This window comes from Mesoplodon densirostris, chromosome 9 (genome assembly GCF_025265405.1).
Source record: "Mesoplodon densirostris isolate mMesDen1 chromosome 9, mMesDen1 primary haplotype, whole genome shotgun sequence".
Lineage (NCBI taxonomy): Eukaryota > Metazoa > Chordata > Mammalia > Artiodactyla > Ziphiidae > Mesoplodon > Mesoplodon densirostris.
The window spans coordinates 22947670-22974618 of record NC_082669.1 but is presented as its reverse complement, the minus strand read 5'-3'; the positions used below and the strand labels follow the sequence as shown (position 1 = coordinate 22974618).

At 39.7% G+C, this 26949-nt stretch overlaps 1 protein-coding gene across 2 annotated transcripts in view; it reads right to left on the bottom strand.

Annotated features, from left to right (window-relative positions):
* The window catches only part of SUGCT (succinyl-CoA:glutarate-CoA transferase), a 690281-nt gene that overhangs the window by 112765 nt on the left and 550567 nt on the right, over positions 1–26949 (bottom strand). For both annotated transcript variants that reach the window (XM_060108016.1, XM_060108018.1), the window contains one exon: positions 5301–5364. In XM_060108016.1, the coding sequence (XP_059963999.1) occupies positions 5301–5364 (64 nt within the window). The remainder of the gene's footprint in view (positions 1–5300; positions 5365–26949) is intronic.

The window sequence follows — 26949 nt, the reverse complement described above, 5'->3', positions numbered from 1 at the left end:
ACTGTAAAATAGGATTTAAAGGTCGAATGAGAGAGTAGTTTAATAAACAATGTTTGAAAAAAGAATGATAGTATTAGCAGAACTACATCTCGTATTTAGAGATAATTCATGACTATTAACTAGTTTGCATGCTTTAACTATGACACGTATGTACACAAATGAAATTTCTTTCTTAACTGTTTACTAGAGATTGGAGGTGGTGGGAAACGATATGAAAAGGGAGCATGTTACAATAGATATAAATTAATAAAGGAGATAGTTTGGACTATACTACTTTGTTTATTATTTTAATATTGGTAATGGTTACAAATATTGGAACAATGTATTAAGTGCTGACAATAATTATTTAAGTAGCAAAAAGAAATTTTGAAGAGGTAAATAATTTCCTGTTCCTGTTCAAAGTATCTTCAACATTGGTGGATGAGCACCTTTAAGGTTTTAATCAATTAGCACTCTCCTATACAGGAACTCTAATGTGAGAATCTGAGGGAATGCTGTGGATTTATACATCTCTAAAAAAGGTGCCATAAATACTGTTCTCCAAGAGACAAATTTCTCATAATGACTAAGATGGAAAATCCTTCAGGCAAAATAGTGCAACATGTAGAAAATTCAGTGCTGTTCACAAGAGATTCATGAATAACAAAGGTAATATAAATAAGTAGTTTTAATTATGATTTTCACTGTAAATATAAAGATGCAGACATATACATAAATCAGCAGAACTACATTTAATGAATCCAAAAATGTGTGTCCACTGGCTAACTAGAAAACAGTGCAGCATAAACACCACTTTTAACTCCACCCGTCCTTCCTGTTTTGGCAGATTCGCCTCACTGAGGCATTGTGGGAGAATCTGAGTTATTTCTGCAGCATTCATGAGGTTCCCAATGAGGACACACCTTACAAAAAAAGGCGGAACTATCATCCGTAAATAATATCAATGAAAAGGACAAACCAAAGGAAAATTTTAAATTATTTACTGATGAATTCTCTTTGCATTTAATATCTCATCTCCTGTCTGAGTGGTCTCTTACTGGGATACACTGAACTAGGAGATACGATAGCAACTTCTTATCTTATGTCTATGAGCAGAATTGTCTCTCCCCTTCATGGGGAGTCCGGATGTGCTGCCCTCAAAAGACACTCAGATACTAATTCCAAAAATAATCTAAACACATCCATTTCATCTCAAATCTGAGACTTCCTTTGTTGGTAATTCTATAGAGAGAATATAAGGTCAGTCAATAAGATAGACATACCAAAAAGATGCCTAAGCCCTATAAAAATTAAAGAAACAAAACCAAAAATTTCCAAAAGGAGATTAAAAAGAGATTGCTTAGACCTGAGAATTATATTGTAGTAAATTGAATTTGGGGCCCTAGTTATTTACCCCTCCCTCTGCCCATGTCTTCATCATGTAACTTTACAGTTTCTCTTAAAAAGAGAGATATATTTTCCCCAACCCCATGTAGCCTAACACTTGCTTTGGCCAATGAGTTGTGGGCAGAAGGGTCTGTTAGTTCTGCAAAAGCTCTTAAGTGGCATTGGGGTTTCTGTTTGCCTTCTTGCTCTTCTGGCACTGCCATGAGAAGAAATGAGAGGCACATGGAGCAGAACTGGGCCTAACTCACACTGGAACCAAGTCCAGCCAGACCTGCATCTAGAAGCAAAGCCACCCAGGCAAGTCCAGCCTAGATCAGTCGTCTACCATCCAATCCACATGCACGGAATAAATACATGCTTATGCTTGAATGTTACTGAGACTTTTGTGGTTATTTGTTACACAGCATTATTGTGAGAATAGCTAACTGATACACATACATTAAAGTGAGCAAAAGAGGTATGCATTCTCCTTTAGGAGTCTGAAAAAATATTTCCTTCTTGATTGATTGTTTATTTATTTACCAAGGAAAGTCAGTAAATGCACATCTGACTGATAGAGAGTTACATCCAATGAGTTCATTCTAGATTGGCCTCTGACTTACTTTTTTCCTTACTATCATGCTAATAACTGTTATTAACTTTCAAATGTTTACCTTATTCTCTCATGTGTTGGGGATATCAATGTGGTATGACCTCATCTGTAAACTTGTGGAATTAAATTAGATCAGTGTTTCTTGAATTATTCTTTAGGGACCCATGGTTCCAAAGAGGTGTTTGGAGGAGTATAGCATGATGAAAGCAGGGGAAAAAAGGTAAAGAGTTGGAGTGCTAACTTATCAATTGCAAAATTCGACTTTGATCTGTTTTAGATAGTTAGACTTCATTTGAGAAATCAGTTCCACTGTTTAAAAATTAAAGTTAAAAACTACTGGACAAATGCTTTTTAAAGTCTTCTCATACTGAAAGCACTACGATCACATTTTTTGCTTTGACTACCCCCTTCTCTTTCTCGCTATTACCATGTCCTTAATTTCAGATGCTGACTGTCACCTGAAGTCTTGTAATAACTTCCTAACTTGACTCCCTGCTTTAAGTTACAAGTTGTGTCATTTCACTCCTCTGCTTAAAACTAGAGTAAAACTAAACCTAGTGGGGCCTTGAGGCTCTGCTTCTCTCTTCAGTCTCCATTCCTGCCCCTCTTTCCTCACTACTTATTTATTTATTATTTAATTTTTAATTTTTTAATTTTTTAATCTTTATTGGAGTATAATTGCTTTACAATGGTGTGTTAGTTTCTGCTGTACAACAAACAAAGTGAATCAGCTATATGCATACATATATCCCCATATTCCCTCCCTCTTGAGCCTCCCTCCCACCCTCCTTATCCCACCCCTGTAAGGTCATCACAAAGCATCGAGCTGATCTCCCTGTGCTATGCAACAGCTTCCACTGTTGCACTTTACATTTTACATTTGGTAGTGTATATATGTCAACGCTACTCTCTCACTTTGTCCCAGCTTCCCCTTCCCTCCCGTGTCCTCAAGCCCGTTCTCTACATCTGCATCTTTATTCCTGCCCTGCCACTAGGTTCATCAGTACCGTTTCTTAAGATTCCATATATGTGAGTTAGCATACGGTATTTGTTTTTCTCTTTCTGACTGACTTCACTCTGTTTGACAGACTCTAGGCCCATCCACCTCATTACAAATAACTCAATTTCGTTCCTTTTTTATGGCTGAGTAATATTCCATTGTATATATGTGCCATGTCTTCTTTATCCATTCATCTGTCGATGGACATTTAGGTTGCTTCCATGTCCTGGCTACTGTAAATAGTGCTGCAATGAACATTGTGGTGCATGACTCTTTTTGAATTACGGTTTTCTCAGGGTATATGCCCACTAGTGGGATTGCTGGGTCATATGGTACTTCTATTTTTAGGTTTTTAAGGAACCTCCAAACTGTTCTCCACAGTGGCTGCACTAATTTACATTCCCACCAACAGTGTAGGAGGGTTCCCTTTTCTCCTCACCCTCTCCAGCATTTATTGTTTCTAGATTTTTTGATGATGGCCATTCTGACCAGTGAGAGCTGATACCTCATTGTGGTTTTGCATTTCTCTTAGTGATGTTGAGCATCTTTTCATGTGTTTGTTGGCCATCTGTACGTCTTCTGTGGAGAAATCTTTCCTAACTTTTTGTTCTCGTTTAAAGCATACCCAGCTCTTTCCCACCTCAGAGCCTTCTCATAAGCTGGTCCCTCTGCTCGAATGCTCTTCCCCTATTCTTCAATGTCAACTTCTAACTCTCCTTCAATTCTCAGTGTTCAAGTCATCCTCTCAGAGAGGCTTTTTCTGATCAACCTAAACTATCACAGGTCCCTCTGTCCCCATTACTCTCTATGATGCACACTGTTCATACCCCTTCTTTGCACTTATCATGACCTACAGTTATAGGAACATTTGTTGGTTGCTTTTATTATATGACTTTCCATTGAGTGTGAGCTTCATGTGGCCAAGGGCCAAGTTACCTGGTTTATTTTTGCATTCCCAGGACCCAGAGCCTGGCACATAGTACATACTCAATAATATAAATGAATAAATGACTTTCTTAGCTTTTATCAACATGCTTTTTTCCCACTACTTTTCTATGTCATATAGCATTTCCCTGTTAACATGTGATCCCAGTTTCTGATATGCTTATACCTGCTCTCTCTCTTAGTTACCTCCCTTAATTCATGTATAACGTTCCTTATACTCCTGAATATCAGAACTTTCTCCTTCAATTTGCTTTATTCATCATACTTCCTTCCTCTCATTCTTTTTGTTGGCCAGTGGCCATGATCTGATCTGTTCTAGGACATTATTATCCAGCTGATCCCAAATCTTACAATTAGGTTATACCCACAACCAACTTAACAATAGCAGTTATTCAAGAAATGAGATCTGATACCTATAGAAGTAAATACTTCTGTCATTTGACAGACATGACTGAGGGATTTGGGAAATACCCAAATTTCAAGCAAGGCGACCAGGATATAGTTTCAGGAAAACAATGACCAAAGTTATATTCTAACTAATTTCCTTATTCTCTGTCAGAAGAAGAGAAAAAAAAATGTGTATGATTTGTGTATAGCCTAGAAAATAGGGATGCAATGGACAAGAATGTGGAGTGTCTTTCTAGCAATGATCAGAGTAGAGGCAGCAGATCTGAGGAACGGTAATGTCACGATCACTAGAGAAGTGCAGTCTGTTGGGGCCAATAGGTCGATCATAAGCTCTCACTACAATTTGGATGCTCTGAGAGTCAGGCCTGAGGTTTCTCCCTAGAAGTGAAAAACCTGGCACTTTGGCTTAAGGCCAAAATGTCTTCAGTGAGTTTGTTTGATATGAGTCAAGTTACAAAAATTCAATATATTCTGAGTTTACTGAAAACATTTAGTTTCTTGATCGACAAAGCTAAGATCCATACCTTAAACCACAGTTCAGAAAAAAAAAAAAAGAAAAGAAAATGCCCTGGCCTGAGCAGTCAGTAGCCTTGCTTGGACACCACCTCTATGGTGCCTGGCTTTCTTTCTCATTCTCATACAAACCAAGCGTAATTTCAGAACATTTTCCATATCTATCGCCATCTATCTGTTGGCCATAAAGCACTTGTGTGAGTACGTGATTCCACAGAATGGAGTTAGGTAATACAAGCATTTTTTTGTCACCCAGACAATCAGAGAGAAGATACAAGTCCACAGCCTCAGCAAACACGGTTGTGGGTATGATTCTAGGGTTCCCCTTTTATCCAAAATGAAAAGTTTAGATAATGTCTAGACAAGTTGTTTGGAGGGTCATCAGCTACTTGCAGTGATCAGCACAAGGAACAAGTTCATGAAGGAAGGAGTTACGAAAAATAAAAATTTTCAAACCTGGGATTGATATCTTCCCCACAGTCGGATGTTTCATCTCCATAACGAGGCCATTGTGCAACACCTTAAAATGTAAAAACAGAGAGAAAAATAACTTACAAAGTAAAATTATCTTCAATCTCAAGGAATATGCAAAGCCACCTGTTCAATCCATTGAAGAAAGATATTGTGAAACAGATTTTTTTAAACATCTTTATTGGAGTATAATTGCTTTACAATGGTGTGTTAGTTGCTGCTGTATAACAAAGTGAATCAGCTCTATGTATACATATATCCCCATATCCCCTCCCTCTTGCGTCTCCCTCCCACCCTCCCTATCCCGCCCCTCTGGGTGCTCACAAAGCACCGAGCTGATCTCTCCGTGTTATGCGGCTGCTTCCCACTAGCTACCTATTTTTCATTTGGTAGTGTATATATGTCCATGCCACTCTCTCACTTGAAATGTTACTTTGAAAGTAAATATTTGAGGTTAAAATGTTTCCATCTTATATGAAACCCAGTGAAGCCAAAAAGAATTAGAAGACTCAGGGCTAGCAAACTTGACTTTTATAAAGTCTTCCCACCCTTAAAAATGTTATTTGCTCCTAAATATAGGGTATGAGTTCCCCCCTTTCATCTATGCTTGATCCTCTGAATATTAAAGCTCAGCCTTCTCCTGCATGACCTCATAGCAGGATGGGGCCAAGGTCAACTGCAGAAGGACAGGATGGGAGGAACCAGGAACTGGAACAGAAGAGCCCTGGAAGTTTATTCAGCAGAAGGGATGGGGAGTCAGTCCAGTTTGAAAGGTGAATCAGAGTATCCAGAAGGCCCAGTGACTGTGGGAAGTAGACAGATCAGAGCTGCTGTGACAAGCAATGAGCAGAGACAGCTGGCAGGGAGTACAGCGTAGGACCAGGTCAGAGGCCTGAGCAGGAGACTGAAACCAGAGATGTTCCCAGTGGTAACAAGACCTTACTCATAAGACTGGCTTTCATAACTAGGACTCCACTACCCTGGAGTCAGGGGGATGGAGACAACTGAGAAAACAAAAAGCCAGGAACCCCATCCTAGAGGGCTGATTTGATCTCATGCATTGGACCAAGATAGGTATTTGGTGTCCCATCAAGAACACAAGGTAGACTTGACCTCGGGGTTAAGACTCAAGGCAGTTACTAGGACAGGGACATTCTAGCAGAGCCCAACCAACAGAAATGTGACTTGATGCTGAATTGCTCGGCTACTGAAACAGAGCTACTGAAATCCTTGGCACCGGAGTTTAAATCCTTTAAACTACATAAATCCTTGGCTGTAGTTTTTCCCAGGGGGTGGGCAGGAAAAGAAAATCTGCCAGAGATCAAGTACCCTCCAGCTGTAGGTAAAGGATGAGATGAGGGTATGGAACTAGATTCTAGAACATAAAACATGAATTACTGGAGGCAAAATGTCTGTCATACACAAAGGGAAATGCTACAGAGTTGTCTTCTTTTGTTAGTTTAGTTTTTAACAACTGGAGGCTACCTGAGTATACTGTCTCAAAGAACCCCCAAATTCAGTGTTTTATTACTATTACTGGATCTTCAGTGAGACACATATAGGTGACTTACATATGAACAGTGCTTCACCTGTACTATCTACCAAATGCAGAGCTTTTCTCTTCCCGTTCCACACAAAGAAGTAGTTCAGTGGCCCAGAGAACTTGTGGACCACAATTTCATGCTAATACCCCAAAGAGTAGCAGCAGTCATGGTTCTCTAGCATTTGGAGCCTCAGGTAAAAGCAAGATCTGCACATGCCTATCCTATCATAATCTTGCCACAGAGCAAAAGAGCATGAAATAAATAAACCAATAAAAATGTTTTCTCACTTGGAATACTCAGGGAGAGAGGACAGATTTCTTGGCTTTTATCCATTTCTGGTGAGCTTCTTGATGACGTTATGGAATAAGCCAGCCATACGACAACCTCCTGGATGACTTTTTAAGGTTAGAACTGTAACTCTGCTATGGCTAAATATCCTGGCTTCCACTGTTTTCTTTGGGCATGGTCACCACTTTGGGGGCAATGCTCTTTACACGACCACGTCAAATCTCCCCATTATGGGTGATGCCACACCATAAGGAGATCTTTCCAGGGATGCCTTGCCTTTCTTTTGGAATTGCCAGTTTTGCACCCAAGAGCTGGCCAGAGAAAATTCTTGCCGGCGTTCGAGCTGTGCTATAATTTAATTCTGGTGTGCCTCATTCTCAGCACCCGCCCAGCACAGCCTCCTCCTTCGTGGGGGTGAGGGCTAAAAGCCAACGCGAGGTGCTAAATCTCAGTTCTACTGAGGACAGGAACAAAAATACCACGCTAAATTTCACTCGAAACAATTATCTGCACACTGAATCATTCTTCTCTTCTCGTATCTCTGTTGCCCTCCTGACTACCTCTTTGTAATAACGCTGCAGTGCTACTCACAAAAGACAAAAGTGAGTGTTCTCAGCTAAATATAACTTAACTGATAGTGTTAAAATTAATTAACGCTGAATTTTAATCATGTCGCAAACGTTAAGTGTCAAACGTGAAGGGGTAGTTGTTAAAGGTCAAGGGACATACGTCAAAGTTTGTAAAGCAAAAGCTAGCAGTTGATTGAAGTTTTTCATGGAAGCAGCTTAAGGAGTGCAGTTCCTTCAGCCCTAAGCCTCACTGCTGTCTATAGGTGATATTCCCAATATGAAACTTTCTTATCTAACTGGATCAATTCCTTTGCATTGACAATTGTTCAGTTTTAAGCAGAAATGCAAATTCTTCTTACGCTTGAAAGGAAGGTAACTGCAGCCTCTCATTTGCTGTAGTATTTTATACAATTATGAGGCAAATGGGCTAGTCTGAGCTCCCATCTTCAGAAAGAATTGACGTATCTCCCTGCTTGGCTGCCACCCACCTTTTTCTGTGAAGTCTGAGGTCCATCAAATTCCATTGGCTTTCTTCATGAATCAGGTCAGATTATCTCAGAACAACTGAGGCTGTAGCACTGCTGTCCCTGGAAACCCTGCCTGATGACTCGGAACCTTGGAAAACTCTCCAGCCTTGTTTGTGGGGCAAGTCCTGCTCTGCTTCATAACGTATTCAAGGATCTCAGAACCCAGGCAGTCAGTCTGTCTGGATTTTCACATAACTCTCTCCCGCTGCACTTCAGGCCTGTGTCGCATCCTGACTTCACGGGAAATGCAGGAACTGCCACTTGTCACCATTTGTATGACATTTCTTTGGGAATAGTTACTAAATGTTTCCTTTTCCTTTTCTCATCCAGGTGCAGTGCCCCATTCTCGACTACCTTAACCAAGAAATTCAAATGTAAAGTGCTGCTTTTTCTGACCATTAACAGCGGAATGGGGACCTCAGGCTTAGGGACCTCCAACTGCCATTTTCCTTGAAGGAAATTTCATGCCTGGAACCGCAGTCTGGCCATTCAGGATAGTCTTTGTTTCATAATTAGTTATTTTAAAATAAGGCAAGGGGCCTCCCAAGAACTCCGATGTGGACTTTGTCCTTCTCTTACTTATTTTATCCTCCTTCGGTCTTTCATGGATCGGGAGCTCTCCTAACTTTCATTTCTTCTTGAAATTTCAAAAGCCTATTCTTGACAAGAATAGAATTGTAGACACTTCACCCATCTTTCTAGCAAAGTATCAGGCCTATTTAAAATAAGGTCTCTCTTCTTCAAGAGTTTAACAGATTGACAGCCTAATGACAGAGTCAAATGGTAATGTATTAATGATGGGGGGGAAGAGAAAAATGTATACCTTAAAGCAATGTGGGAAATAAAATTTTAAGTGGAAGTGAGAAAGTCTTTTTATAAAATCCTATGGCAGGAATGGCAGCAAAAAGTCTGTAATACAGCAGTAGCGAGAAAAAAAAAGTTGAAAAAAACAAAAATCAATACTAACTATATAAGCAGTGAAAATCTCTACGGAAAGCACGAGATCTGAGTCCAGAGTAGAATTAGCAAGCCATATTCAAATAAAAAGAGTGCTAGCATTAAAAGATGGACACAAATGATATGGGTGAAGACCTTATCAAAAATCAATGGGGGGCTTCCCTGGTGGCGCAATGGTTAGGAATCCGCCTGCCAGTGCAGGGGACACAGGTTCCATCCCTGGTCCAGGGAGACCCCACATGCCGCGGAGCAACTAAGCCCATGCACCACAACTACTGAGCCTGCGCTCTAGAGCCCACGCGCCACAACTACTGAGCCCGTACACCATAACAACTGAAGCCCGCGTGCTCTAGGGCCCATGCTCTGCAACAAGAGAAGCCACCACAAGTGAGAAGCCCACGCACCACAATGAAGAGTAAGCCCGCACTCGCCACAACTAGAGAAAGCCCGCGCGCAGCAACAAAGACCCAACATGCCAAAAAAAAAATCAATGTAATACCCTCAATGACATTAACAATGATGCACAAAAGATAATCGATCTATTCATTCACTAAGAATAGAGACATGACCTATCAATTCAATTTGACAAACATCATAGAGCACCTGCATACTAGACGATATGGAAGGGCTGAGACTAAAAAAGATGAATGAACTGGCATTCAAAGTGCCTATAATTGGAAGGTAGGCAATGAGACTTGAGCCAATTTTTATAACAGTGTACGTTCCATAATGAAGGAGTAACATCCAATGAGCAAAAAGTAAGTAACTCTGTCTACCTTGGAAGGAAGCTGAGGTTGTAGGTCAAGGAGGTCAGTAAAAGTCACAGAAGAAGATATTGAAATAAAACATGAGGTTGACAATTACAATGATAAGTATAATAATGGCAGCTATTGCTCAACAAAACTCCTTAAGGGTCAGGCATTGTGTTAGGAGCTAAAAGTTACCTCTTAGTGAGAGGATTAACTAGACTAGGTAGAATTACTATCACCTGCATTTCCACTGATAAAGTGATGGAAGCCTAAAGAGGGTAAATACTTGCCCAAGGTTTCATAATTAATAAGTGGCTGACCTTGGATTATAATTTAGGTGTATCTGATCCTAAACTCTTAGCTAGCTGGACACATAGTAAAAGAAAAAAATAGACGAGCATAATTTGATTTACCATTAAAATAACTAGCTGATGTGGTCAATTCTGTAAAACAAATCAGTCAGTTCATTGCGGGGAGGGGAAAGGTAATCCGCCAAACGGCTGGTTTTGCACCATGCAGCCCAATTAATTAATGAACTGAACTGTTCCCTTCTAGGTAGCCAAGGATAGTCTGGCTCCCACAGAAATAAAGGCTGTGGAAAGAGGAAGGATTTTGGTCCCAGCCTAGTGCAGATGTTGAAGGGGACAGACCTAGAGGGTGACCTTGGGCAAGACACAAGTTCTCAGAGGCTCAGAACCCTCCTCAGTCAAAAGGGGGCAATGATACCTGTATCTCAGGCATTTGTAAGGATTAAGTGAGATGAGGAGTGTAGAGCAGTGAGCATAGTGCCTTGGACAGAGTAAGCTCAAAATAAATGGCAACTGTTTATCATTATTGATAGACTAGGTTAAACTCTGGCTCCACCAAGGATGAGCTGTGTGGCTTTGGGGTACATTCACTCATGCAACAAACAAATGTTAAATGTATTCATGGTCATGAATAATAATAAGTATTAAATGCATATTAATGTGCTGGACATTGTTAAGTGCTAAGGAAAAACTGGGTCACAGAACAAGCAAGGTCCTTGCCCTCAAAAAGCTTATAGGCCTATAAGGGAGACTTCTGAATTAAATGATACACACTGGTCTATTATTATTATATAATATCTGTTTAGTTCTCTGTTATATTTCCAGTGCCTTGAACATTATCTGGCACTAACTGGTAGATGCTCAACAGTATTTTATAGGATCTATTGAATTAAATTTATTTATTTATTTGTTTGTTTGTTTAATTAAGTAGCAAGTAGCTCCTCCTGGTTTCTTCATTATATGGGTGGAGGAGTGGTAGGGAGTTCCCTGTTTTAAGCTTTTAATAAATACCTAAAGTTCTCTAGACACAGAACTATTTTACTGGGTTTCCAAAACATGTTCACTTTTAAGAACTTAGTTATTAAGTCCCATTGTTGCCCTGCAATTCCCTCAGTTTCCTAAAGCTTTCCAGGTGATCTTGAATCTGTCCTAGATACTGCACATTCCAGAGGCCATGCTGAAGAAGCTCTGCAAGGATCATGGCCATTAACCATGAAGAAAACCCAGAAAGGGTGACCTATGAATTCAGCAGAAACAATGGGCACGCACATTATACATGTACAGTCAATCTGCCACACTGAAGACAATAATCATAGCGTTCTAATTCGTTGGGAAAACTCAGAAAACCATTTTCAAAATATGCAATAGTAGGCTCCCCTGGTGGCGCAGTGGTTGAGAGTCTGCCTGCCGATGCAGGGGACACGGGTTCGTGCCGTGGTCCGGAGGATCCCACATGCCATGGAGCGGCTGAGCCTGTGAGCCATGGCCGCTGAGCCTGCGTGTCCACAGCCTGTGCTCCACAACGGGAGAGGCCACAACAGTGAGAGGCCCGCGTACGGAAAAAAAAAAAAAAAGCAATAGTATCTTAGGAAGCAAAAGAAGCACTGGAGTAATCTCATTTATTGTATAGCATATTTTATCAATGTAGTCATTCCTTTAGCTCAACAGAAAATAACCTTGGAATAATACTTGAAAAGTTACGTAATCGAAAGCATAACTTACAATTAACCAGTTAAAAGTTAATTCAACTGTTACTGAAAACTATGACTACAAAAAATACAAAAATGGGCCTCCCTGGTGGCGCAAGTGTTTGAGAGTCCGCCTGCCGATGCAGGGGATACGGGTTCGTGCCCCGGTCTGGGAGGATACCATATGCCGCGGAGCGGCTGGGCCCGTGAGCCATGGCCGCTGAGCCTGCGCGTCCGGAGCCTGCGCGTCCGGAGCCTGTGCTCCGCAACGGGGGAGGCCACAACAGTGAGAGGCCCGCATACCGCAAAAAAAAAAAAAAAATACAAAAATAACATTTAAATTCATTAAAGAATTGACATGTAATCTCCTAACTTTACTTACATAATGGAAATCAGATTTAAATGCTGACATTTTCGGTTTTCTTATTTCTTTTGAAACAACTACTGTAACCTTTTTGCTGGTGCTAATAATGCACACGACTCAGACTTTTCCTTCTTTTCTCTAATTAAAAATATGAATACTAATCATCCAAAGAGGTATTATAACATATATTATTGTTGGAGTGCTAACAAAATGAACACCCATGCACCCAACACCCAGCTTCAGAAACAGAACATCACCAAAATGTTTAAAGCCCCAAGTTTGTCCCAGTCCCTCCCTCCTCTATCACCAAATAATCACTCTCCTAAATTTTTTATCATTTCCTTACTTTTTAAATATTTGCACTCCATATTCATTTTCTCGAACAATTTAGTGCTTGTTTCCACCTATTTATAACATGTATATCAGTGAAATCCTGAGTGTGTATTCTTCTCTGATTTGCTTTTTCTCTTAACATTGTTAGTGAGATTCATCTGTTTTGAAGCTTGTGGCCATGGAACAATTATGGCCATTAATGTAAAGTATACTATTATACAAATGTATCGTAATGTATTAATTCATTCTGCTCTTACGCTGTTTCCAGTTATTTCACCATGCAAGCAATGCTGCTATTAACCCATCTCTTCATGCAACATATACCTAGAGCTAGAATGGCAAAGACTTAGAGCACATGCATCTCAACTTGTTAGGTAATTTCAACTTATTTTTCTAATTGGTTTACCAACCATTCCCACCAGCAATGAATATTATTTTCAGTTGCTTTACATCCTTAGCAAAACTTGCTATCATCAGAGTGCCAGTCTAATCACTGTGAAATGTTATCTTATTGAGGCTTTAGAGTGTATTTTCTGTTTTTTTTTTTTCGCGGTACGTGGGCCTCTCACTGTTGTGGCCTCTCCCGTTGCGGAGCACAGGCTCCGGATGGGCAGGCCCAGCGGCCATGGCTCACGGGCCCAGCTGCTCCACGGCATGTGGGATCTTCCCGGACTGGGGCACGAACCCATGTCCCCTGCATCGGCAGGCGGACTCTCAACCACTGCACCACCAGGGAAGCCCTAGATTGTATTTTCTTGATTACCAATAAGGTTGAGTATATTTTCCCTGCTTAATAGCTATTTATATTTCTTCAGTGAAACACTTGTTCAAGTCATTTGCATGTTTTTCTATTGGCTTAATTATTTTTTCTCATTTATTCATAGAGTTCTTTACATATTCCAGTTATGAATCCCTCATTGGAACATAAATTGAAAATATTACGGCTTTATTTCTCACTCACTTGCTGATGAAAGAAATCAAAGAGGACTTAAATAAATGGAGAAGCGTACCATGTTCTTGGACTGGAAAACTCAAGACAGTAAAGATGTCAGTTCTCCTCAGATTTATCTATAGGTTTACGCAATTCTTACCAAAATCCCAGCAAAGTTTTTTGTGTATATAAAGAAGCTTATTCTAAAATTTATTTGGAAAGACACAGGACCCAGAATAGCTTAAATAAGAATAAAGTGAAAGGGGGGGCTTCCCTCGTGGCGCAGTGGTTGGGAGTCCGCCTGCCAATGCAGGGGACACGGGTTCGTGCCCCGGTCCAGGAGGATCCTACATGCCGCGGAGCGGCTGGGCCCGCGAGCCATGGCCGCTGAGCCTGCGCGTCCAGAGCCTGTGCTCCGTAATGGGAGAGGCCACAGCAGTGAGAGGCCAGCGTACCGCAAAAAAAAACACCAAAACAAACAAACAAACAAAAAAAGTGAAAGGGAATTAGTCTACCTGATATTAAGGTATACTATATAGTTGCTATATACTTTAAGAGAGTATGGTATTGGCAGAGGGATGAACACATAAATCAATGGAACAGAATAGATGTCAGACATATATCCACACAAATATGCCCAAATAATGCCTGACAAAGATGTAAAGGAAGAAGGATAGACTCCTCAACAAGTGGTATTGGAACAATTAGGAAGAAAAGAAACAAAAAAACACCCCAACCTAAATCTCATCTCATAACTCATACAAAAGTTAACTCAAAGTGGATCATGGACTTCACTGAATAATTTAAAACTATAAAATTTAGAAAGGAATCTTTGGTATTGCTCTACAAAAGATCATGTTAAGGGGATGAAAAAAGCTAAGACTAGGAGAAATATTTGCAAGCAATATATCTGATAAAGGACTAATATCTGGTATATATATAAAGAATTCTTACAACTTAAGAGTAAAAAGCAATCTAATTAGAAAACAGGCAAAAGACATAAACAGACATTTCACTAAAGAGGCTATACTGATGGTAAATAAGCACATGAAAAGATGTTCAATATCATTAACCATTAGAGAGTTGCAAACTAAAAGCACAAGGAGATATGACTATACATCTATCAGAATGGCCACGATTTTTTAAAGTGACAGCAAATATTGGCAAAGAGAAACTGGATCACTCATACATTTCTGGAGAGAATGTAAAATGGGATAGCCTTTGTGGAAAACAGCTTGGCAGTTTTTTAAAAAGTAAACGTGCAGCTGCATACGACCCAGCAGTTGCATTCCTGAGCATTTCTCCTTGATAAAGCCAAAGTTATGTTCATACAAAAAACTGCACTTCAATGTTCATAGAGCTTTATTTGTAATAGCCAAAAATCGGAAACAACACAGATGTCTTTCAACCAGTGAATCATTAAGCCAACTGCGGTACATCCATAGTATGAAATACTCGCAGACAATGAAAAGGAACAGACTATTGACTCATACAGCAACCTGTATGAATCTTGAGGGAATTATGCTGAGTGAAAATGGCCAGCCCCCAAGGGTTACACAGTATATAATTCCATTTACATAGCAGTCTTGAAATAATAAAATTCTAGAAATAGAGAATAGATTAGTGGTCAAGGTTAGAGGAGAGATGGGAGTGGAGGAGAGGAAGGTGGGTGTGGCTTTAAAAAGGCAACAAGAGGGATTCTTGTGATGGAACTGTTCTGTATCTTGACTGTATCAATGTCAATATCCTGGTTGGGATGTTGTAAGATAGTTTTGAAAGATGTTACCCTTCCCAGAACCAGGGTAAAAGGTGCATGAGATCTCTCTGTATTATTTCTTACAACTGCATGAGAATCTACAATTTTCTCAAAATAAAAAGTTTTATTTTCAGATGTTTTAAATTTGGATTTCCATAGTTTGTTTTTTGAAAAACTGAATTGAATTTTGTGTATAACCTGAAAAGGAATTTGATTTCGTTTTTTCCCTTAGAACAATTTTGAGCAGTCCTTTTTTCCTTATGAATCTGCAATACTAGCTCTGTTGCAGATCATTTCTACACATGTTGGGCTCTTTGTCCTGTCCTAAGGGTCTGTTTGTCTGCCCTGCTGCAGACACCACACTGACTAAATCACTGTAGATTTATCGTAAGTACCAGTGTTTCATTTGTCAAGGTTCTCACCCCACCCCTGCCTTATCCTTTGTTTTCAGGGGTTCCTGGCCCTTTACTCTTCTCTATAAATTTTAACGTCAACCTGTCAAGTTCCAGGAAAACCCCATTGGGCAGAAATAATAACCTTACAATGTTACTGTACTCCCCATTAAACATTTACTTTAATAATTTCCATTTATTTAAGTCGTTTTTAATATTTTTATAAAGTATAAGCATTTTTCCATAAAGGATTTACACATTTTTCATTAGCTTTATTCCTAACAAAAACAATCTATTTTAGCTGATACAGTAAAATGAATCGTTTTTTAATAGAAAACTTTGTTTATTGCTAGCATATAGAAATGAAATTAACTTTAAAATTTTGATTTTATATCTGGCAAACACTCCTTTTTTTTTCTTTTTCTTTGGGTGCTTTGGGTCTTCATTACTACGTGCAGGCTTTCTCTAGTTGCTGAGAGCAGGGGCTACTCTCCGTTGCAGTGTGCAGGCTTCTCATTGCGGTGGCTTCTCTTGTTGCGGAGCACAGGCTCTAGGTGCGTAGGCTTCAGTAGTTGCAGCACACGGGCTCAGTAGTTGTGGCACGTGGGCCCTAGAGTGCACGGGCTTCAGTAGTTTTGGCTCACGGGCTCTAGAGCACAGGCTGAGTAGTTGTGGCACACAGGCTTAGCTGCTCTGTGGCACGTGGGATCTTCCCAGACCAGGGATGGAACCCATGTCCCCTGCACTGGCGGGTGGATTCTTAGCCACTGCACCACCAGGGAAGTCCTAAACACTCTTATTAATTTGTAGATTCTGTTAGATTTTCTATAAAATTAATTATATTATCTCTGAATAATTATAGTTTTGGTTTTCCGTTCTAATTCTTATAACTTTTATTTGGTTTTTTTATATTGCTGGCTAGGACTTCCAGTAAATTGGTGGAGTCTTAGTAGAAAGCATTTTTATCTTTTTCCCAGTTTTAAAGGAAATACACTTAATGTTTCATCATTATGTTTGCACCAAGGTATTGTAGGCACACTTTATTAGGTTAAGAAATCTATTCCTAGTTTGTTGAAAACTTGTATCATAGATGTTGACTTTCATAAAATTATCTTAATCCATTTATTAAGAGGATCATATAATTTTTCTCCATTAATCTGTTAACATGAGGAATTAACTAATTTTCTAATATTGAACCAAACTTACATTTCAAGAACAAACGAATTTTTGAGTTCTGTTTGCTAAGGTTTTGTTTAAAATTTTCTTGTATCTATTGCCATGAGATTGGCCTGCAATTTTCCTTCCTTGTGTTGACCTTGTTTAATTTTAGTATCAAGAGTAACTTTAATTCATAAAGGGAGCTACAGTAATCCTCCTTTTCCTATTTTCTGAAAGTGTTTATGTAAGCTTGGAATTAACTGGCCCTTCCTTCAATACCTGGTGGAAACTTACCTACAAACCACTTGGAACTGGTGTTTTATTAGTGAGAATGTTTTTAATTATCAATGTCTTCTTTTAATCATACAGGGCAATTCAAATATTCTATTTTTTCTTGAATAAGTTTCAATAATACATATTTTGCAAGCAATTTACCACTCCACCAACTTGTCAAATTTACTGTCTTAAAATTGTTTATTACTTGTCATATAATTTTAGAATTCTTATATCTTCCTGGTGAATTGAAATTTGTATTATTATGCAGTTACTTGTTGCAGACTAATGCATTTTTTATACATCTTTATTGGAGTATAACTGCTTCACAATGCTGTGTTAGTTTCTGTTGTACAACAAAGTGAATCAGCTATATGTGTACATATATCCCCATATCCCCTCCATCTTGAGTCTCCCTCCCACCCTCCCTATCCCACCCCTCTAGGTCATCGTAAAGCACCGAGCTGATCTCCCCGTGCTATACGCTGCTTCCCACTAGCTATCTACTTTACATTGGGTAGTGTATATATGGCGATGCTACTCTCACTTTCCCCAGCTTCCCCCCTCACCCCCGCCATGTCCTCAAGTCCATTCTCTACATCTGCATCTTTATTCCTGCCCTGCCGCTAGGTTCATCAGTACCATTTTTTTTTAGATTCCATATAAGTAGTGTTTTAAAGTTATACTAGCTTAATTTTGGTTTCTATTTTCTTCATATGTCATTTTATGCCTATACAGTCAACCTTTCTAAGTTTTAGGTGTGTCTCTTGAAAATAGAAAAATTACAGTCTTTATCTTATTTTTTCTTTGTCTTTTAACTGGAGGATTTCACGCATTTACATGAATTGAGGTTACTAAAATGTTTGAATTCATTTCTAGCATCTTAGTACCTCCATGTGTCCCACAATTAAAAGAAAAGTCCCATTTTGCCTTGTTTGAGATTTCCCACATTTCCTAGTTTGAAGATATATATCTATACTTTCACTATTCTTTTCCTCTAGAAATTTTAACATGCATATTTAACTGAACAAAACAGAAATTTGACCAACACCAATCCAGTTATCCTCATGCCAAATTACATGCCAGTTGTTCTCAGATTTTCGCAGTTCCTGGTATGTGTCTCAGTAATTTTTTCACAATGCTCCTAGGCAAAAAAGAAGAATCTTTTGTTTTGTTTGTTAAGTGATTGTGTCAAAACAACTTAACACATATTTGTGTCCTAATAACTTAGTAGCCATTTGAAAAAAGCAACAGACATAAATTGAAAGGTAAGGCACGGCACAACTTCTCAGATCTTGGAATAAAATTGAATACTTTCACTCTCATTTCCTGTTTCATATTGATTTTATCTTGGTACTTTTTTTTTCACAGAAACATCCATCCAAAAATGCAGTTTCAAAAAGAAATAATGTAATCAAAAGGAACGTAGTACAATTCAACACTGAAACCATAAACTGCCTTGAGCTAGCATTCCATGCTGTACAATAGATACTGCTGTGTCCCTTAGAAAATGTTAACATCTTCTGGTACCCCTGTGCATTTATGGGGATGCCACAGGTGCCTCAGTATATAGATCGGGAACAACAATTATATGTTATTGTTCAAAATTTGGGTTCTATCTCTTTTTTTAATTCAAAAATGAGACAGTATTAATATTGTTTTCAATGTTTTTAACTTACTTCACGTCTACCAGATTTTTTGCTCATTTTTTTTTTTTTTAATCATAGGACTTCCTTCCATGGTTGCGTTCCCTCTTCCTGTAGGATAGTCATTAGAATTTCCATAGTCATCTGTTTATAGTAAATTCCCTTGGTTTTTATCTTCTTAGAAGTTACATTATTTTGCTCTCATTCTGAAAGATAGCTCTACTGGTTACACATTTCTAAGCTGATGGTTCTTTTCTTTTGGCACCTTGATGATATTATTCCACAGTCACGTGGTTTTCATCATTGTTTCAAGAAGTCGGCTGTTGGGGCTTCCCTGGTGGCACAGTGGTTGAGAGTCCGCCTGCCGAAGCAGGGGACACGGGTTCATGCCCCGGTCCGGGAAGATCCCACATGCCGCGGAGCGGCTGGGCCCGTGAGCCATGGCCGCTGGGCCTGCGCATCTGGAGCCTGTGCTCCGCAATGGGAGAGGCCACAACAGTGAGAGGCCTGCGTACCGCAAAAACAACAACAACAACAAAAAGAAGTCGGCTGTTGGTCTAATTGCCATTCCTTTGTACGTACAGATCTACCACGACTTAACAAGGCAGTTATGTCCTGATAAAGTCACCATAAGTCACAAATGCATTTAATACACCTAACCTACCAAGCATCACAGCTGAGCCTCGCCTACCTTAAACATGCTCAGAACGCTTACGTTAGCCTACAGCTGGGCAAAATCTTCTAACATATTGCCAGATTTGTAATACAGGGTTGAATGTTTCATGTAATTTATTGAATACTGAAAGTGAAATACAGAATGGTTGCCTGGGTACAGAATGGTTTTAAGCCTCTTGGTTGTTCACCCTCGAGATCTAGTGACTGACTGGGAGCTGTTTGCTGCCGCGGCCCTGAATCACAAGAGAATATCTACTGCATATCACTGGCCCAAGAAAAGTTCAAAAAGTCAAAATTCAAAGTACATTTTCTATTGAATGCCTATCACTTTCATACCATGATAAATTGAAAAATCTTAAGTCTAACCCTAGTAAGTTGAGAACAAGTCTGTAATCTGGTTCCCCAGCCCCCAGCCCCCTCCCCCCATGGCTCTGGGTGATTGAAAAATCTGCTCTATGTTTTTGGTTTTCTACCATCTTTCTAGGCCTCAATTGCTTTTTTATTTCATCTAATTTTTATGTAATCAATTGTGCCTTCAATACTTCATGAATCTGAGGAATTAGGTCTTCAAAAGTTCTGGAAAATTCTCAACTATGATCAAATATTGCCTCTACCTATATACTCTCTATCTTCTCCTGGAACTCCAATCAGATATACATTAGCTAGATAACAGACTTGATCACTCTTATACGTACTCTCTTTTCTTTGTCTCTCTGGGTTGAGTTCTAATTAGCCTATTCATATCTATGTACCAGATCACAAATTCTCTCTTATGCTGTGTCTAATCTACCATTTAATGTGTCTGCTGTTCAGCTATGCTTTATCCAGAGATGATTTGCATTTGTTTCATCCAAGTGAAGCACCAGCAAAATGGGACCACATTAAATTAAACTTCACGCTTATAGATTTAGAGGTCCTGAATGGAATTAATTCCTGCCTTATATGCAGGATGGTAGGTATGTGTCTAAGACATCTCATGAGAGATTTTTTTCTCTCCATCTCTCCTGCAGAAGCCAAAGTCAAACAGGCCAGAATCCCTACTGTTTCCGTCTTCAGTCTTCCACACAGGTTTTAAATTTATTTTGTTGTTGTTGTTTTTTTCACCTAGTTGACCCACTGAGAATGTTGACTTTTGGATGTTCAAGTTTTATTCCGAAATCCAACTCCCCACCTAGTGTGTGATTCAGGATTTCTGTCCTATCCCCATTTCTTATGACCCGGGAAGTTCAAGTTCTAAGCCCACAGGTATCAGTCAGTGTACACTTCCATGCATGTGTGTCTTCTAATGACTTCTGTACCAGCAGGTTTTCTCTGCTCACATACGCCTCCACTTTGACAGAAACAGAGGTTCTTATGATTGTCATCATGTCTTCTCTAAGCTACACTTTTCAGGCTTAATTTGCTACTCCAAACTTTCCTAATATTAATTAGCCTGGGGAATAAGAAAAATAACTATTAAATGAAAGAGAATATAATGAATCCAGTGAAATATAAAGGTGATTTATGAACTTTAAAGTCAGGATATTAGAAGTCCAGACTTACGTCATGTATTTTTTATTTTTTGGCTGCACCTCGAGGCATGCAGGGATCCTAGTTCCCCGACCAGGGATCGAACTCATGCCCCCTGCAATGGAAGCACGGAGTCTTAACCACTGGACCGCCAGGGAAGTCCCCAGACTTACATCCTCCTTGGCACTGGGACGTTTAATGAAATTATCCCAGAACCAGTTGCTATCAACTTTGGTGAAAGTTGAGAAAGTATTCTTTTCCCTCCAGCACAGGGGCCTGCAAAGCCCTATAAAAGGAACCATTCCAAGAGGTGATCAGCAGGGTGATTGTGTGTGCTGTCTTCACTTAGCATGAACCAAATAATTCCGTCTTTTTTAGGAATTATTCAACTGCCCCTGGGAGAAGTGAGTTTTGATTAGTTCTAAGAACGTGTCAGGAGGCTGTGAATGTATCATCTTTCTTGCTGGATTTAGCCCTCTGCCCCCAGGACACTCTAAAGATGCTCGGCAAAGTTCGGGTGTCCACCCCAGGATGCATCACCTGACCTACTTTATTTAGTGAAATAGTTCTTGATCTTATTCAATATCGTGCAAGTAAACAGTTTTCTTATTAATATCCATTAGTCGATCAAGAAATCATCCCTTAAATGTGAATCACTGCCAACCACTCTCCTCTTTCAGAGAACAAAGTAAGAGAGTGTGAGAAGGGAAAAAGTCAGTTGGATGAAAATATAGCACGACCATAAAAAATTACGTGGACCCTCTGAGTGGGCAGTGTTTTCTAAGTGACGTGTCAAGGTCAGACGGTGTAAGCAGCATGCGTGTAAAGAAAGGACACGGGTGAGTGTGAGGACACAGCCCTGCCTACCTCATACGGGGCAATGTGCGTGCCCTGTCTCATTTTATCCGTACAGAAGCCGAGTGACATAGGTGTTATTATCTCCATTTCTTAGATGAAGAGACAGACTTGGGAAGGTAAAATGACTTGATTAAGATCATAAATAGAGGGAAAACGTGGCTCACCCATGTCTCTCTGACGGCAGAGCCTACACTCTTTCTATCAATTATGCTGTCTCTTAAGTGTTCAATACCACTTCCCACTACAGTAAGATTCTAGTGTTCCTGATCTGGGTCCCACACAGATATAAGGGGAAGGAATCATTGGGGGCACCAAATATTCCAAGTGATTAAGCAATGTGTCATTTCTTCTGTTGGCTTGAGTGCTACCTAGAAGCTCGGGTATAGTAAGATGCAAGTAATATTTTATTGGGGGCTTCCTTTCTGCCTCCTTGATGGTAGTGTGTTGTAAACTCCACTTGGGATCTAGTGACAATAAGACATCTCCTTATTTGGAGTTGTAAAGTGTTCCCTTAGTAAGTCCACCGGAATATGAAGGACAGCAGGGTGTAACAGAGCATCAGCATCTGCTTCCTTAACAATTTCTTCTTTAATAAAGTCATGCGTGCCAAATGTGTTTAAGACTCGTTATCACTCTTTACACAGTATGATATAAGTTTAACCAGGAAAGGTTTTCAGCATCAGGAAACCACAGAGGAAATGATGTGGCACACACGATATCTAAACAGCCACAAAGCAGAACACCAGTTGATAAATGTGATTATCCAGCCCTCTACCATGAGGAAGCAATATCATGTGTTTACTTTATGTCAGACGTTCCAGAGAACCACAGCCACCCAAGAGGCAATCAAGTGACAGTCCTATGGCTCCAGAAAGATCATGGATGCTGCATACCACATCCTCCGTGTACCTGATTCATCAATCACAAAATCAGCTCAGGTTCAGAAGACAACAGAACTGTTATGATAATTAGCATGTCTCTAAGCACAAACCACTAAGGTGGTGGTTCTAAAATTCACTGAATTCTGTGTTTTCATTTTATATTTTGGTTTGGTTTTCACGGGAACTTGTGTTGGTGGGGAAATATCTTGCTTGATGCAGGTGGACGAGCGTTTGCTCTAGGGCAAGAGATTAGGAGAACTATTTTAGGAAGGAGCCTGGATGACTATGGGTGGGGGGATGATATTGATCCGTGTGAGAAGGGCCACTGGTAACTTTGTGGGCAACTGACCCTTGGAATACACCAAGAGATTTTTATCATCCAGAAAGGGCTGAGTCATACACACACACACACACACACACAATTTTGGCTTGAATTAGCTGGAGCGTGGGATGGAGGGCTAGGGATGGTCATACACAGAAACTGAAACAGAAGAGACATGAACCCATTCGAGAGTTAGGCCTGAGCCCCTTTTAGACACATTTGTTTTCCCAGCTGACTTTTTGCATCCAGTGGCTCATCATTTCAATCACACATTATCAACCTGCCTTACAGGCACATTTTTCAGCCTGGATAGTCACAGCACTGTCACATCTCAATGGAGCAGCCAGAAAAGTGGTTCTCGCCTCTGCTTTGCTTAACTTGAGTATCATGGGAAACACTGTCTTATAATCCTAGCTGTGTGATCCATCTTCCTATTTATAACCTGGCTTTATCTTTTGGAATTGACACTTGACACTACTATCCCGATTTGGTCATTTTGCTTCTGCTCACAACGAAGACTTTCCTTCAAGCTGAGCCCTGTGGTCAAATACACATCTTGTTTTTAGCCCAGTCATTGAAACAAACCTTATATTGTATGTAGTAGCCACTCAAAGATATAGTCCTAATGCCTGGAACTTGTCAATGTTACCTTATTTGGAAAAAAAAGAGTCTTTGCAGATGTGATTAAATGAAAGATTTTAAAATGGCAAGATAACCCTGGATTATCCAGGAGGGCCCCAAATGCTATCACAAGTGTCCTTGTAAGAGAGAGGCAAGAGGGGACAACACCCACACACCTACGAGGAGGTGACAATGTGACCAGAGAGGCTGAAAATGCAGTGAAGTGGCCACAAGCCAAAGAACACCTGGAGCCGCCAGAAGCTGGGAGAGGCAGGGAAGATTCTCCCCTACCGTTGTCAGAGGGCCTGGGCTTTGTGCCAGACACCTTGGACCTAGAACTGTGAAAGAATAAATATCGTGCTTTAAGCCACCCAGTTTGTGGTAATCTGACACAACAGCCCTAAAATACACAGTACCTCTCTCTTGAGTTAATCCAGATACACCGTCAGGAGCTAGAATTCTCAGTTTAGTTCATGCACCCCAATCTGAACATCAAAATTTTGCCTGATCTTTATAAATCTCATTTATAAAGCCAAATGAGACTCAGAGTTTCTACATAAAGGAGACAGGAATATTTTGAGCAGCATGCAGCCATGCTTCAATCAACTAGGTGGTATTTGACTGAAATTATTTTCATGAAGGAATATTTTTTAATCCTATTTTTGCACACTTTTGGTACTAGCTTTGTCACTTTCAATAACCTGATAGAAACTTAAACCTACATACTATTTCCACCTCAAATATTTCTTTCTTCCACTTCAGTGATTTGTTTATGCAAATTACCTGACCTCAGGTACAGGTTGGTGCTTTGTGGGGGAATGTGCACCATATAAACAAAGATGCTTATTACCCTCACTATTTTGGGTCATTTGTAGGATGCAGTTGTTTTCTGATGACTTGCAAATATTGACTTTCTCAAGTTTTTCCTCAGTGTATGAAGGCATGATTTGAGATGACTGTATAAGATATTTATAAAGTCTTAGACAGCTTTTGGCACACAGTAAGCCTTAAATACATTTAGCTGTAATTATTATTATTGTTGTTATTATTTTGTTATATAAAGCCTTCTTAATGAAGCTGTCTCCCTTGGGTAACAAACCCATGAATTGGACGTACAGAACAGCATTCTAGTGAAACAGCTATATTCTGAGGTGTCGTATTTTACTTACATAAGGTAAAAAAATATATATATTCAAAGAAGTTGTAAAGCCTCCTTTCTTCCCATAGGTGAGGCCTTCAGGAAACTCCTCTTTTCTTTAAGCTCCATTTAATCCTAAACAAATATACTTAATAGGAGAAAAGCCATGCTAGTTAAACATAAGCAATAAGATACTATATGCCTAAAGCAACAATGAAATACCATATTTTATTGGCAACCTTTGTAAATATGTATATTCTTTTTTTTTTTTTTTTTTTTTTTTTGCGGTATGTGGGCCTCTCACTGTTGTGGCCTCTCCCATTGCGGAGCACAGGCTCCGGATGCGCAGGCTCAATGGCCATGGCTCACGGGCCCAGCTGCTCCGCAGCATGTGGGATCTTCCCGGACTGGGGCACGAACCCGTGTCCCCTGCATTGGCAGGCGGACTCTCAACCACTGCGCCACCAGGGAAGCCCTAAATATGTATATTCTTAAACAAGGAGGTACCTTTCAAGGGTGAAGGGAGACACATAATTTTCACCTTGAAGGTAGAGATCTGAATATATATATCTTTTTGAGAAGGTTTTAGTCTATATCTATATGAAGAACTTAAAAAAATACACCATTTGACCAAGTAATCCTAATTCTGTGCCTCTGTTCTAAACAGTTTTTTAAAAGGAAAAAAGCCTTACACATAAAAATGTTCACCTCAGCCCACTGTAGCATTATCAAATTGGTAATAACCTAAATCTTCAAATACAGAATAATAAATAACCATACAAATATATAGGCAGCTATTAAAATTATGTTCACAAAATTGTTTAATGACACAGGAAAGTTAAAAATTCAGGATACAAATTTGTATGAAGAGAGTCCCAAATAATAAGGGAAAACAAAGAATGGAAGGAAATATACCTCACTTATTTTGTACACACGTGTCTAGAACCTCAGCATTCCTAGGGTATGCAAAATTCTCTCTCTGCCTATTGTAATGAAATATTTCATCTTTATGACTCATGCAGAACTAGATAAAAAGGTTATATTAAATTTACAGTGACACTGTCAAGAATCAAAGTTTGAAAACCTCAGTTCTCACCTGAACAGGATGACTAATTTGGAAGAAACCACACCTATGTGGAAGAATATGGTATTTCTTGCTGAGCCCCAGCACAGCTATCAGATATGAAGGGCATAACTGAATGTTTTCAATGGAATGGTCTGCCTTTGTCAAAGCAAGAGTGTAGGATGAAAAAGAACTCTAAAGGCCCTTGGGACTCACCTAAATGAAAAGTGCTTACGAAAGAGGAGAGCAGCCCAGTGGGCCAGATTCTATTGCTGAAGATGAAGAAGGTTGCCTGGAAAATAGTTTCCAAAATGTTGCAGCTTTATATCCACTGAGACTTTGCATTCTGGGAACGAGATTTTGCATTCAAAAATGAATTCATATCTCTTGGATAAGCCAAAGAATAACTTCCAGGGGACAGCAATAATAAATTTCCTACTAAAGAAATCATGGCATGGAAAAGTATACTTGCGAAAGGCAAAAAGAATCTCAAAGGTCATGCAATCCTCGTATGGAAAGTTACTGCCTTAGCTAACAGTGAGCAAAGCAGTCACTAACAATAACACGATACCATCCTACTAATCCATTATTCAGTATTTGACAGCCCGCGGGGGCCTCACCTGTTTCTCCAAACCCAATCTACACAGTCAGTGCAGCCCTTCAGTCACACATACTGTTCTGTCTCAAGAGCTTTGCTTAAGCACCTCATCCATCTCTCACCTGCCATGCAAGTGTTGTGCCTTGTTTATATATCATTCTTTGTTTTCTTAGTGCACAGGCTTTTGGCTGTAAGCATTAAACCCTCCCCTGATGATCCAACTTGTTCCTCGCATGGAAATGCCTATTCCAAGCAGCACCTGTGTAGTTCATTGTAGCGTGTACCACCATGGTGGTGGCGAGCCAACCCAACACCAAGGTCCTCCAGAAAAAAACCCTGGCAACTCCGCTGGTAGATTACTGCATGGTTATGGAGCCTCAGCTTCTCTTTTACCCCGCTCTAAAGGTAATCTCACTCCATGAACTATTATGCTGGAATATAAGATGTTGACCTTCATAGACATCTAAAAAAGAGTTTAGTAACTGG